General features: G+C 39.6%; 2 protein-coding genes across 2 annotated transcripts in view; one reads left to right on the top strand and one right to left on the bottom strand.

Annotated features, from left to right (window-relative positions):
• The window catches only part of TET1 (tet methylcytosine dioxygenase 1), a 646,721-nt gene that overhangs the window by 285,180 nt on the left and 346,316 nt on the right, over window positions 1-15,225 (bottom strand). The gene's annotated exons all lie outside the window — the stretch shown is intronic.
• On the top strand, window positions 14,108-15,219 carry ATOH7 (atonal bHLH transcription factor 7). Its single transcript, XM_042459373.1, has one exon. The coding sequence runs from the start codon at window positions 14,697-14,699 to the stop codon at window positions 15,144-15,146; it is 450 nt and encodes a 149-aa protein (XP_042315307.1). The 5' UTR covers window positions 14,108-14,696; the 3' UTR covers window positions 15,147-15,219.

Raw genomic sequence — 15,225 nt, 5'->3', positions numbered from 1 at the left:
TTCCAAACAGCCCAATAAGGACTGAGTGTGCTCAGTGACAACAGAATGTTGAACTGGAAAAGAAAACCTTGTGGAATGGTATCAATGGTTTAGCCTCCTAAGAATTCATAACATCCTGGAGCAGAGCATGGCTGTTCATCTGGCACTTTGATTACGGGCGCACCTGTTGAGGGCTGAGGATATACTCCAACATTTTCTTGCAGATCTCTTTGGTCTTCTCTGAAATAGTAATCAACAAAGTGGAACACTGTAATGTTACCCTAAAAGGTGGTGGTGGGGGTGTTAGGGGTCCCTACCTGCAATGCCAGTGTCTCCAGCTGCCTTGAGTCCATGTACCAGGAGGAAGGTGGGAAAATAATAATAATAATAATAATAATAATAATAATAATAATAATAATAATAATAATAGATTTTGGGGAAAATTATAGCTCAAAGGAGCCCTGTGAGAGGAGGGTAACTGTGGGGATATTTTCACTGATGTATACGGTAATACAGTGTGCCCTCTCCTTACGTGGGGGATCCATTCCAGATCTCCCTGCATAAGGGGAAATCTGTGTATGCTCGTGCCTGATAGGAAAAAATATTCTTTAAAAAATTCCTTAAAAGCATTACATTTTAACCAAATCTTCACTATGTAAATGTAAATACATTTAGGTTATGCATATGATATTGTAATTTGGAGGTATAATTTTAATTTTGCAAGTTCTTTATGTCACAACCATTAACGTTACACTCAGTGGTATATGGGAATTATGACTGAGGGAGAACATTTGTGCAAAAAAGCATTTCTAAGGATTCTGTAGGGTGGGAAATGGGAGGAGTAAGTCAATGAGGGCTGTGTGGCACCATGAGTTCCCGTGCCAGGTGACACCAACCCCAGGGATGCCACTGCTCCTGCCAAGGATTTCCTAAAGAGACTCCAAATGGGACAAAATTTAAATATTCACTAGTAAGAACCAGCAAGATATTGCCGATAATGAGCCAGAAATATCCTCGATAAAGTAACCATTTCAGCAGAAAGAAAGCAGGGAGGAAAAAGAAAAGAAAATTCAAAATGAGCACCTGCTCTTGGAAAATTACTCTGCTACGGGCCCCAGCCCAGGAGAGTTTGCAGATGGTTTTGTATTTACAAACATGACCTAAGCAGCCCATCATCAATCTTAAGCCAAGTGATGTTTCTGACGCATTGAACATTCTGTTCCAAGATACTGGAAAGCTAATTAATTTGAGCTTTTGCTTTTTGTTTGGTTTTAATCTTTCTAAAAGATTGAAAATTTACAATTAGGGAACAGGCTTCAGCAATGCAATAGCTTCTGTAGCAGATACCAGTCCCAATAATAAAGAACTCAGGAGATGAGTGTCAAGAAGTAGGTAGCCTCAACCCTGCCACTGAGAAGCAGGAGTGATGATTTGAGTCACTTTTGAAAAGTAAGAAAGAATTACCTTTAAAGAGTTACCTGTGATGGAATCACTCTCTCTGAAGCAACACTCCTGTACAGGAATTTTCTTTATGCAGATGATGTACTGATGTGCATGACTGACGCAACTGATGTCCGCATTTCAGCTTCTACTGATCATACACCATCACCTTCCAGTATGGTTTCCACAGAATCACCCTTAGAAGTAATGACACCATTTAGCAATGCTGCTTCTTCACCTTTTCCATGGTAAACTATGCTTAAAGGGACTCACACAGTAACAACAGAAAATTATCCAGCAGCCTTCCCCCAATCTCTTGCCCTCCAGGTGCATTGGATTAAGCTTCTCCTCGTCCCCAGCAAGTGTTACATGTCGATACTGAACAGCACGGAAATAGGATGGAACACTGCAGGTCCCTAAAGCAAAGAAATCCCCCTGTTATACCCACTGGGTGACCTTAGACATGTCACAAGCTCTCAGCCTCTGGGGAAGGTAATGGCAAATTTCTATGAAATCTTGCCAAGAAACCCCCATGATAGGTTCACCTTAGGGTCACCATAAGTTGAAAAACAACTTGAAGACACACAGCAACAACAAACATCTTCTGGAAATTGTGGGGTATAGATGATGAGCAGAAACAATACAAGTCAGTCCTACCCACATAGCCATTTCAGATGGATCTCTTGGTCAATGGTATCAAATGCTGCTGAGAGGACTGAGAAACAAGGTTTCTCTGCCCATCTCTCTTCTGATAAATGTCATCCCAGAAAGCAATTAAGACAGTTTCAGTTCCAAAACCAATTTCATACTGAAATTAACTCTAGAAAATCACTCTAAGAAAGCTTGGATCTAGTTCACCATTCTAGATCTAGTTCACCATCATATACATTCACCATCCAGTCATTAAAATCTGCTGGGTCCAATTGAAAAATTAATGTCTTCCAGAGTGGTCTTTTATGAAAGTTGGGGCCACTCTTTCTCTTATCTATAAGTTCATTAGATCCTGCACACAGTCATCTCTCCACCCCAAAATAAGCGATCAGCCATGAGGAAAAAGCATCAAGCAAACATGTGATAGGCATAGGCTGAAACCCACCAAGGATCTTACCCATTTCCTCATACCATGCTCCACAAGCTGTAAGGCATGGAAGGAGTAAATACATTTATTAAATAAATAAATTAAAATTGAACTTTAGGATGAGACAGAACTTCGGACAGCTCAAAGGATTAATCAGACCCAACTGTGAAGTTCATGTTTGTGATGAGTGCACCACAGGCAGCTCAGCTTGAATGTGATTATAACACTGGCTGAATTGTATTTCCTCTCGAGATGAAATGTGGTAGGAGAACATTTTTCACTAGCTTAGAAAGTCTGCTAATCAAAGACCTGGACTGTTTCCACACTAAACAGTTCAAAATGACCCTAATTGCTAAGGCTCCTATGGAAGTTGAGTGAGGGACTAGGACGTCTTTTATTTGCCAATATCCAGGAAGCCAGAATTGTACTTGTTAGGAAGGCTGGAGGAACAATTGGAGACAAAATATGGCAGAGAGAAACAATATATGATTATATGTTGGCCGTGAGAACTGTGTATACTCAGAAGTGGAATAATGCTGAGATACAAACTGAAGAAGATTGGTTACTAAAATTGAATGAGTATGTTGAAAGGGACAAATGGACAATACAGTTAGTCCTCACTATCCACAGATTCTTTATCCACGTAGTCAACTATCCACTGCTTGAAAATATATATTTAAAACATTCCAACTTCCCCCCCACCCAAACTTTGGTTTTGCTGTTGTATATAAGAGACATCATTTTACTACACTATCATTGGGATTTCTAAGCACAGAGTTTAAATAGTATCAGACTAATATAACTGTACAGTGTAAGTTATGCTCCTAATGTATGTTGGTGTCATTTGACTGAATAAACCACACACTCCCACACAGTCGCTTTTTCAGCTGTGAAGCAAATAAGCAGAGAACACAATGTGGGAAAATTGTTTGCCAAGATCATTGCAGAATTTCATGTGACATGTTTTGGTTGTTTGTACAGTGGCACTAAGAATGGCCTTTTGATGAGAGACATGGTTTATTTTGTAACCCTGATGGTGAGGATTACTGAGGGTTTTGGGGTTTAGTTTAGGATAGTATAATTATACATTGTTATAGCAGGGATGTAGCTAGGATTTTAGGAAGGGGGGGGTCCAGACTAAGTGCCACCATTATAATGGGGCTTGAGTGCGGCGGCGCAGCAGCACACACCATTCATTTTTCTAATGGAAGGGGGGGGGTCCGGACCCCCAGATCCCCCCCCTTGGCTACATCCCTGGTTATAGTCCCATTTTAATAATTTAAGTGTTTAATAATTTTTTAAGGGGGGGAAGGGAGTATAAATATTTATGTATATATTATTCTGTAAATTTTTATGTTGTTCACCGCCCAGATTGCGGGCGGTATAGAAATAATAATAATAATAATAATAATAATAATAAACCAGGATAGAAAATTACCCCATGAATGTTAGATCCTCCTGCAAAGATATAAAAAACAGCTGTTTTACCTCACAGTTTATGTCCATTTCGTAATTTTTCAGATTCAGACGTTATGGGTGTGTGGAAATAAAGAGTGCTAATATTGTTCAGAAACACCAACCATGTCAATTACTACATCAATAACAATAACAATAACAACAATAACTATTATTATTATTATTATTATTATTATTATTATTATTATTATGCTAAAAAGGGAGTCAAAACGCAAAACAAATGTTCTGCCCCAGGTGAAATATTGTTTTCTGGCCCTGGCTATTTAGCTACTATGGGACGTACACCTTTGTATCTGCATCTACAAGTGTTCCTGGGCACAAAGGATATTTTTATCTTCTAAAATATGCTGGAATTCCTGTACTGTCAAAAACACTTGTGAAGTATCACTATGCTTTTTTAAAATAAATCCTTGTGGATAACAGTTAAACACAGAGATAAGAACAAAGCCTTGCCATGATATTGGTCTGCTTCTAAGTCTGGTTGATGATAATGAAATCTTTTTTCTACACACATAGATTTTTCTTGCTAGTGTTTTCCTATTCAAAATTTGTCAAAAGAAATGAGCACAATCTAATTAAAACCAAGCTCCCACTGATTTCAGCTGGAGAGTGTTCACTATATGCTTTTTCCCCCAATTGTGCTTATAAAGGCTTAAATTTGGCTGGGATATTTTGATTTTGAAAGAAAAGGTAAGATTTGACGGAATAGAAAAATACTGAAAATAATGCAAAACAGTAAGATTTATTTTCTTTCGGCAAAAATAAATGCCAATTCAGATCTTGGAAGTATCAATTTACGTATAACTATATGAGTTTTATTTGAATTGTAATGTATTTTTTCTTTTGATTTTCGTTGATTTGTATTGAATTATATTGTACCTTTTATTGCTGTAACCCGCCCAGATTCTACGTGATTAGGCGGTATATAAATAAATCAGTATTATTATTATTACTTGTTAATTCTTTTTAAATAACTGAGGCATTACTAGATTACAATGCAGTTGTGCTAACTTCACTTTGCAGTACATTTACAGAGTGACCTTGTCACAGAGGTATGTTTTGTACTATAGGACAAGGGTTTACAGTACATAGATATTTTTTTTTAAGTAAGTAAAATGCAACTATTTTTATTATCTTGGTTTCCTTGGGGAAATAATTACTTTTTCAAATTGCAGCTACAATCACAGATAGCTGCTTTGGGGGACTCTGTCAATGTAATTGTAACTTACTGATTTTTTGAAGGTAAGTTATCAAGATCTGAGTCCATTGGCAATGCATTTCCAAACACCATGGTCGTGGTTCAAGTCAGCACTGAAAGTGATAACGTTGTGGATTCAATAGTGTTGTTGTTTTTCATGTGCTCAAAAGACTGAATGAGCTATCATAGGATGATAGTTTGAATCCCATTGTGCATTGGTCTGAATGATAATTGGTAGTAAACCATTCAAAATAAATAAATAATCAAGTCTCATTTGTGTAACTCATTTGGTCCATTAGAGACCTTTAAAGCATGCATTACTGACCTCCAGGGTTGTCTTTGTCTTACTGCTTAAACAAGGATCTCAGGGAAATTGGGCATTTCTGATGTTTTCTTGTCTTCCTTTCCTTTTGTTTATCAGCAGGAGGCAAAATATTTAATGAGACTGGAGCCATCTGTAACCTCTTCTGGGCCAGCTCCAGCCATAGCGCTGGACGCCACTTTGGAGTTAATTCCAGTTAGGTCAGTAGTAAAAATGGAGCAGTAGAACATATGGGGAGCCCTAGAAGACTTTTATGCAAGCTGGGAGCCTCCCTGCTGAGAAAACACTGGGCAACAAAGCCAAAAGGCAGCCAGCGTCACTAGTGGAAGTCAGAGCAGCACTTAGACCAAACAGCATCTGGCATAGTCTGCCAATTGGAAATCAATGGGAAATGAAGGGTTGTAGGTCGGAATTTTATGCCCGCTTGCACCGGAAAATAGCTCTGAATTAAAAAATAATGGGCCCATGTCACTTACTATCACAGTACCATGATGGCAACATGCCTCTACCAGCCAACTGGTTGATGAGCCAAGCTATGGACTAAGGATTTGCTTATGAGGTGAAAGCCTAGAAAGGGATGGGCAAAGTGGAGGTACACAAGATAGTCTTGGTTTTACATGAGAATCCGCACAATTTGTTAGCTGAAGCCAGCATGGAAACCATGCCTTATGAGGAAAGAACTAGGGAGCTGAGTATGTTTGGCCTGGAGAAGAGACAGTTAAGAGGTGTTTAAGTATTTGAAGGGGTGTCACATTGAGGACTGAGCAAGCTTGTTTTCTGCAGCTCTAGAGACTAGAACACAGAATAATGGATGCAAGCTACAAGAAATGAGATTTCACCTAAACATTAGGAGGAACCTCCTGACAGTAAGGGCTGTTTGACAGTGGAACAAACTTCTTTCTCGGAGTGTAGTGGAGTCTCCTTCTTTGGAGGTCTTCAAACAGAGGATGAATGACCATCTGTCGGGGATGCTTTGATTGAGAGTTTCTGCATGGCAGGGGTTGGACTGGATAGTCCTTGTGGTCACTTCCAACTCCATGAGTCTATGATGCTATTCTAACTGTAAAATTAAATTTCTATCTAATTTTATTCTAATTGTCTAATTTAATCTATTTTATTCCAATTGTGACTTTTTTCCTAAGTCACCTTGGGAACTTGTTAAACAGTGGGATAGTATCAGCTAGTGTCCTCCTTCCATCAACCAAAGCTGTCTGTAGGCAGAAGAGAGAAAGGGAAATTTTGTAAAGAACCCCCATTCCTGCAGCACTACCAAAATCTACCAATCTACTCTCCATAAAATACTGGGAATCACTGGATGGAGGAGGAAATCACTGAATCACCAACACACCTCCTTCCTGGATTCAATGCTTTCCTTAATCAACAGCAAAGTATATTCCTGTATCAGACATGGAATGTAGCCTGCATACCCTGTTGGTTGAGGTGCAGTTCTAAGAAAATACAGAAATGAGTGTGCCACAACATTTTATTGTTCTGATGTGTAACCTGTACTTAGGACAAGAGGCTACTGTGGGGGCAGAACATAGAGAAATTGAATGATTTTCACTTGGCAAGGGGGGTCAGGCTGCATTTTACCATCCTATGTGTTCAAGTTATATGTTGAGCATATCATATCTAAAGCAGGATTAGAATGAGGAAAGCAGGAAGGCTGCATGAAAATTGGAGGCAGGAACATCAGCAATGTAAGATGTGCAAATAACACCACGCTAAAAGCAGAAAGTAGTAAAGACTTGGAAGGATTGCTGAAGAAAATGAAAGAAGAAGTACAAAGGTAACTTTACAATTGAACATTAATAAAACAAAGAGAATGATCATAGATGATTTATGTAATTGTAAAGTAGGTGATGAAGACATTGAAATACTTCAAGTTTTTCCATTCCTTGGCTGTCATTAATCAGAATGGAGACTGCAGTAAAAAAAACCAAAAACCAGAGGACTTGGGAGGGAAGCTATGAAGGAACTAGGCAAGTGTAAAGTGTAGAGTGAAGTGTAAAGATACTCCACTGAATACTAAAGTTAAGATAATCCATGCTATAATTTTTTTCAATTTCTAATGAATTGTGGCGGTGGAGAAAAGTTCTACAGATACCATGGACTGCTAAAAATAAACAGGTGTTGGAGCAAATCAAGCCTGTATTCCCCCTAGAAGCCTCAACTCCCTAGATGACTAAACTGAAACTGTTATATTTGGACATATCATGAGAAGACATGACTCATTAGAAAAGACAATAATACTTGGTAAGGTAGAAGACAGGAGGAAAAGAGGAAGATTTCACTGCAGATGGATAGATGCAATCAAAGAAGCCACGGCTCTGAGTTTGCAAGACCTGAGCAGGGCTGTTCATGATGAGGTGACTCAGAGGTCTCTCATTCATAGGACTGACATAAGTTGAAGTTGACTTGGCAGCGATTAACAACTACTTGTTCTTACAAACAGTGGTTGCAAAATGCTAAAAATATAGCTTTTGTTGTTTTTGTTCAGTGATGAGCTTGGAAAACCTAGGGTCCAAACAGACAGGCCAAAATAAAGCTGCTTTGGGTCACTTTGGAGGTATGCTGTTTACCTCACTTTGGATGCATGCATACCTCACTTTGGAGGTATGCATGCATCCTAAGAGGCCAGAAACTGCACCAAAGCCACACCCCAGTCCTAAGGACTAGAGTGCAGCTTTGGTGCAGTTTCTGGCCTCTTAAGATGTGTGTGTCATTTAAACAGCATACCACCAAAGTGACCTGAAGCAGCTTTATTTTGGGCCTATCTGTTCAGGCCTGTAATTTCCAACTACATAAATGTTTTCTAATTTGGTGGACTGCTTTTTTTAAATTGAATGATGAACTTTTAGAAGCTTTTGTTGATGCTTATGTATCACCTTAATGACTTTTGCCAGGGGTCAACCGCTGTAACATCAGTGGGGTCTTTCCCCATGACATCACCAGAAGCCATCCCTAGGTCTCAGCTTTGGGCCAGGATATATCAGGGTTTGGGATGCCATTGGCATTGGATACCATCCTGCTCTTTGCCACAGACAGCAAAATAAGTTGGTTCAGCACTGTGCCTGCCTCATCTTTATGTGATGAGTAGTAACCAGTTAATTAGTTCCACCAACAGACCAAGGGCTCTTGGAAACTACAACAGAGGGAATGGATCTCATTGAACGTGTAACATTTAAGCAGAACTTAGAAGTCATGTTACAAGTAATATTGTTACTTGCTATTTGTTGTTGCTGTTGTTGTGCACTTTCAAGTCATTTCTGACTGATGGATAGCCTAATGTGAATTTATCACAGTTTTCTTGCTAAGATTTATTCAGACGGGGGTTTTGCCAGTGACTTCTTCTGAGGCTAAGAGAGTGTAATTTGCTCAATGTCACCTAGGGAGCTTCTATGGCTGAGCAAGGATTTGAACTCTGGTCTCCCAGAGTCCTAGTCCAACGTTAAACTACCACACCATACTGGGTTGCCACCCACAGCTTAAACAATACTGTATTACCATTTAAAAGCAAGAAATAGCAAAGTTACAAGGCAACGGTGTAAATTTGAAAATACTAGCGCTCTTTTTCACATCTATAGTAGCAAGTCTTTTGCAAAGCCAATTGGTCTTTTGCTCTTTCAAGGCCAAGCCACACCAATATATTTTGCAGTGCAACAGGGATCGCTCACAGCATCATATTGTTCCTGATAGAATCCATTCCAGCCACTCACTGCTGTGAGATTTGCAGCCAACAGGACAGGGAGGCTTGTTGGAGGAGGGGGAGCAGGGCAGATGACATTATGGGAACCTTGCTAATTTAAAAAAGAAAGGTCTTGGCCTTAAAGTGCTGGTTTCATTACTTGGGCAAGACAGACACAATGAGGCACTGGTGAGTAACATTCATTGTGACAGACTGGGTAGGCAAGGCAATCTCTTCAGTGCCAGAACTGAATGTGTCCAGCTGGATGAAACCTGGTGAGCGGTATATTCTTTTGGCCACTTTCAAGTCAATGTAATGAGTCTCACTCTTCTGTTTCTTGCTGGTGTGATGAGTAGGACAATTAAAAAAATAAAAATAAAAACCAGGTTTCTTGCCAAATTTTATTTTTATACATTTAAATAATTTGTACCGTGGTATGCTAATTTGAGTGTTGGACTACAACTCTGGACACCCATGAAACCCACTGGGGCACCTTGGCCAAGTCACACTCTCTCAGCCTCAGAGGAAGCTTCCTTGAAGTCAGATGGAAAGAAGAGATAAAGTTGGGTGTTATCAGCATACTGGTGACACTACTCCCCAAAACTCCTGATGACCTCTCCCAGCGGTTTCATGTACATGTTATTTAACATGGGTGATAGAACAGAACCCTGAGGCACCCCATGGGCCAAGGGCCATGGGGTCAAACAGGAGTCCCTCAACACCAACCTCTGAGTTTACCTCTCCAAGGACTGATGCTACTGTAAGACAGTGCCTCCAGTCCCCATGCCAGAAAGGTGACCCAGAAAGATACCATGGTCAATGGTATCGAAGGCCACTGCAGAACCAACAGGAACACACTCACACTGTCCAGTTCCCTGCATAGGTCAACCATCAAGGCAACCAAAGCTGTCTCTATTCCATGGCCAGGCTTGAAGTCAGACAGAAATGGATCCAGATAGTCCATTTCAGCTAAGAACTCCAAGATCTGGGAGGCGACCACTTGCTACAGAACCTTGCCGGAAATTGTGTGAGCTGACCTTGAGACTAGTAATATCAATAAGTCAACTTTTGCAAAGATGACAAAATTACTTTTTCAAAATAATTCATTCCCACTATAGGTTTGAGGACTGATGGGAAAGCAACAATAATGGGAAATTATTGACAGGTTTTCCTGTCAATTAAAAAGGATGCTCTACTAAAGCTCTAAAGGCAAAGCAGCAAGGGGTGTATCTACACTGTGGAAATGATGTAATTTGACATGACTTTAAGAGATTTAGCTCCATACTATGGAATCCTGGGATTTTTCATTTTATAAAACCTTTAGCCTTCTCTGCCAAAAAGTGCTGATGCCTCAGAAAACTATGAATGCCAGGATTTTGTAGGATGGAGAATAGCAGTTAAAGTGATGGCAAACTGATTTATTTCTACTGTGCAGATATACACAAAAACAATGTTGTGAGATACATACAAAAAACGCTATTCTCCAGCTTTAATTTTGGCTTAAAAGCCTTGTGTGATAATGTCCCATATTCCTGTCTCCCATTCTCTGCCCTCCACCCAGAACCTAACAAGAAGGTGCAGGCCTTTGCTGGGCCATCCTATATAGAAGGACTTTTAAAAACACCAAGCAGTTCCATTGTGCAAGATGGCATAAGGCAAAATGGCAGACAAAATCCCCCATTTCCTGCATAACGTAATTGACAGTCATTTTTATATTTAACAGGATATGACACCATAATACTAGCAGAAAACATCACAGACTTGAAACAATTACTAAGGAAAGTCAAGGAAGAAGGTGCAAAAGCAGACGTAGTGCTGAATATAAAGAAAACAAAAATAATGACCATGGAAGATCTACATAAATTTTCAACCTAGATAATGATAAACTCAAAATATTTAAAGATTTCTCATACCTTGGATCAAGCATTGACCAGAACAGAGACTGCAGTCAAGAAATAAGAAGAAGACTAGTTATGGGAAGGGTCACTATGAAAGAACTAGATAAGATCCTAAAATGTAAAAATATACAACTGAGCACTAAAGTTAGAATTGTCCATTATATTCCTCATCACCATATATCGATGTGAGAGCTGGACAGTGAAGAAAGCAGACAGAAAGAAAATAAACTCATTTGAGATGTGGTGATAGAGAAGAGTGCTGAGGAAACTGGACAGCCAAAATAACAAACAAAAAAAACTCAAGCAAATGGGTCCTAAAACATATTAAACCTGAACTCTTCCTGGAGCCCAAGATGACTAAATAGAGGCTGTTGTATCTTGGCCACATCATGGGAAGGTATAAATCATGAGAAAAGAATCATATTAGGAAAGGTAGCAGTAGAAAGAGAGGAAGACCGCATGCCAGATGGATGGACTCAATCAGGGAGGTCATGAGGACTTAAGCACAGCAATGGAGGACAGAGGGTCTTGGAGATGTCTCATTCACTGGGTCGCCATGATTCAAGGCTGACTCAAGGGCAGTTAACAACAACAACAAGCTTCAACAAATGGTGAAGGAGGAATATCACATGGTTAAAGTACTGCTTGATGATCTTGTCCAATGTTCAGTTGTGAGTGTTCAGATGGCAAATAAGATGGATGGGAGCAGAGAGTATGTCTTGTTCTAAAAGCCAGCAGCTCCTAGCATACTAATTTTTTCTTTAAAGTAACTCACGGGAAGAATGTAGTGAGAAATGGAAATATGTTTAAAAGTAGTTCTCTAATGACTCAGTAGTAAAAGTAATGCTGCTGTTAAATTTTGCAACTACAAATTATATAACTGTAACTGTAACATTTGCAACATATAAATATGTTTTTTGTGTCTTGGAACTATAACATAATTAAATATTTCTTTAAAGTAACTTCCCAAGCTCTGGCTCCTTACTGCTGTTTCTGCTACTGCTAATAATAATAATAATAATAATAATAATAATAATAAATTTCATTCACACACTGTCTCTTACAAAACTTTTGGTTTCCCATAAGCTCTAATTGGATCAAGCAGCCCAGCATGAGCAAAGCTTTGATGAAACCACAGCAAAGTAATAAAAGAGCCTGAGAACTGAGTCAGACAGTGCAAACCATGAGGGGGTAAATAAGACTGAGTTGCAGTTTGATTAGCCATAATATCCTAGTCCTGTCCAAAGAGGTGGTATTTAAGGTGCAGATGCAACATTTTAAATAATGAAATTGCTCAGTGAGCCACTCTAGGTGTATGTATAATTCTTTGTGAAAATTGGAGGTGCATGTGCAATTCTTATTCAAAATGAAAAGATTTTTTTTCAATGTTTACTGGCCTTTTCAGAGGACTAAATATACAGATTTCGTCATCAGAAAATATTGACCTCTTTGTGCCAGTTTTCACGCTTCACAACTACAGCCAGAAATGGTCATTAGGAAAGCAGTGCTGAAATATTTCAAGGGCAGAATTTTTTCAGTGCTGTGGGCTGATCTCAGCATGCACAGAAAAGAACAAGTAGGGCACCTTTCTGATACCAGAATATAATATAAGGAAAAATGGAAAACGCATCAGATGTTTTGCTAATGAAATAATGATGCCTTACCACCCAGCCATTAACAAGACCATTCAGGGTGCAGAATATTAAGAGCAAAGTGATTGCGCCTAACATCTGTTATGCTGGACTCCACTAATGTTCAATTGCATCCCATTGTCTTCGGATTACCCAACCTCATTCATTGTCATTGCCTCTCTGAAGGATTAATCAACTGTTTGCAACCACTTGAGGTTTTAGAGTCATAACGGGAACAATTGGTCTACAGTTTTAGATCAAAATGCCATATTACAAGTCTGACTGAAAACATGACTCGTTCATGAATACTTGGTAACAATTTAATTAATCTGGAAATTATACAAAACTTCACTGTTTTGCTTTGTGTCTCGCAGCATATATTCAAAAAGCAAGAAAACATAATAATCACCTTTATAAGAAAACTAAAATGGGTTACAAGGACCCTTTGAAAAATTAACTTTTCATCCTCTTAACTATTATAAGTAGTATAACAAGCTAACACAGGATGATTAGATGTCTTTTTAAAGAAGTATTCTTCCTGTTATGATATATTTTAATGAATGTCTTCACTACAGATTCCATCTATCTACAAAGGCACTATTTGTTTTGTTAAATGTGTATCTGTTTTATTATTATATAAAAAAGGGTGTTTTGATGGAGATTAATAGTTTGTGTTCATATGTATCATCCAGTTACTGTCTGGTGGATTTCCAAATCTAATTTTGCAATTGGAACATCTACACCTATATCTGCATAACTTAAGCCAAATATACATAAGAATCCCATTGTTTATGAAAATTCAAGCTGTTGAGGTTCTTAGGTGTATTATGAAACTTGGCACGGCATGGTAAATGTGAACATTTTAAAACTTGGCCATGTGCCTCCTAGTACCTCTTTTCCTCTTAGGTGTACACATTCTTCTTGTATAGTAGCATTAAGCAGACACTCTTCCTCTTAGGTTTAGTTTATCCTTATTAACAATTTCTTTTCCCACCCAAGCACTTTTAGGCATGGCAAGGCAACGCTGCTGTGATGTGTCAGGAAAGGTTTTTGCTGAGCTGCAGAAGGTTATTCACTGAAAAGACCTTTTGCTTAGCTGTCGTGATTCTTGGGGGCCCAGCAGGCAGACACCAGTCCAGATGGCAAATTGTTAGTGCTGGACAGACAGGGCTTTGGGAGACTTCTCAACAGATGAAGACTGCAATGTCAGGATTTTGTTGGAACGGGGTTTTGTATGTGTGTGTATGTGTGTGTTTGCAGTTCCCAGGGTGTGATGGTGCTGGGAGGGAATCATAAGAGCCGCCCACCCACCTGCTGCCACCTGTTCAGCTTTTGCTCTTGTTTCTATAAAGGACTTCCCTTGTTGGTAACTTCTGTTTAGTGATCAGTGCTAGTAACTGATGAAGGACCAAGAATATTTTCCTCCTCCTAGCTTCAGGCTAACGCAGCATCCCTAGAGGCAGGAGATTGTCCTGAAGGAGAGCTACTCAGACCTTCTCCCTCTTGGTCCAACGTCAATGAACAGTCCACTGGAACTGGCATTCGAACAAAATATTATTTAGGCTATCCACAGAAACTTTTTGGATTATATGGTCTTTTCATTCTCCCTGTCTGTCTCCCTCTTTTGGTCCATTTCTAGTCTAAACTTTGGAAAGGAGTGATGCTGTTTTTCCTTTTTGTTGCCAAGCTGAAAGAACTGAAAAATAAGAACATCTGAATGATTGTCCGGCACATTTCTGATTTCAGCCTCTGATTTAAGAAGAAAGGAACAATTTCGAATGCGGATGCTGGTTGTCAGTTTTGGGAGGATGCTCTTTTTAACGATAAGCCCATCCCATTGAACCTTCGATGAAGCTGGTTCTTCTCCTTTCAGAAAAGCATTACCTAACCTAAAAGCATTCTATTTGCCAAGCACGTTTCTTATCTGCATTTTAACTTTCTTGCGTGTTTCTGCCAGTGTGTGTTTGATTACAAAAACATCCCTACATGAAACCCTGCAAACTCAATAATAATATGGATTCCGGATTGGAAGCTGGCATCCAGTGCCGAAATGGAACTGCCTGTGCAGCCAAGTGTGGCTCTGAACGCCTGGAAAATGCTGCCAAGCGGAGGCTAGCTGCAAATGCCAGGGAGAGGAGACGGATGCAGGGGCTGAACACAGCCTTTGACCGCCTACGCAAAGTGGTCCCCCAGTGGGGACAAGACAAAAAGCTCTCCAAATACGAGACCCTCCAGATGGCCCTCAGTTACATCATGGCACTGACAAGGATCCTTGCTGAAGCCGAGAGGTACAGCACTGAGAAAGACTGGATTGACTTCCATTGTGAGCATTTACACCAGGAGAGCTGCCACCATGCTTATACGGGACAGAAAGTAGCTGGGGAAGCTGACCCTTATGCACAGAGACTTTTCAGCTTCCAGCCTGACCACTACTGAAGTGACAGAACACTGCGAAGGCAGAGACTCTATCTATCTATCTATCTATCTATCTATCTATCTATCTATCTATCTATCT

Source organism: Sceloporus undulatus, chromosome 3, assembly GCF_019175285.1.
Source record: "Sceloporus undulatus isolate JIND9_A2432 ecotype Alabama chromosome 3, SceUnd_v1.1, whole genome shotgun sequence".
NCBI classification, from domain to species: domain Eukaryota; kingdom Metazoa; phylum Chordata; class Lepidosauria; order Squamata; family Phrynosomatidae; genus Sceloporus; species Sceloporus undulatus.
This window is presented reverse-complemented; position numbering and strand designations above follow the sequence as displayed.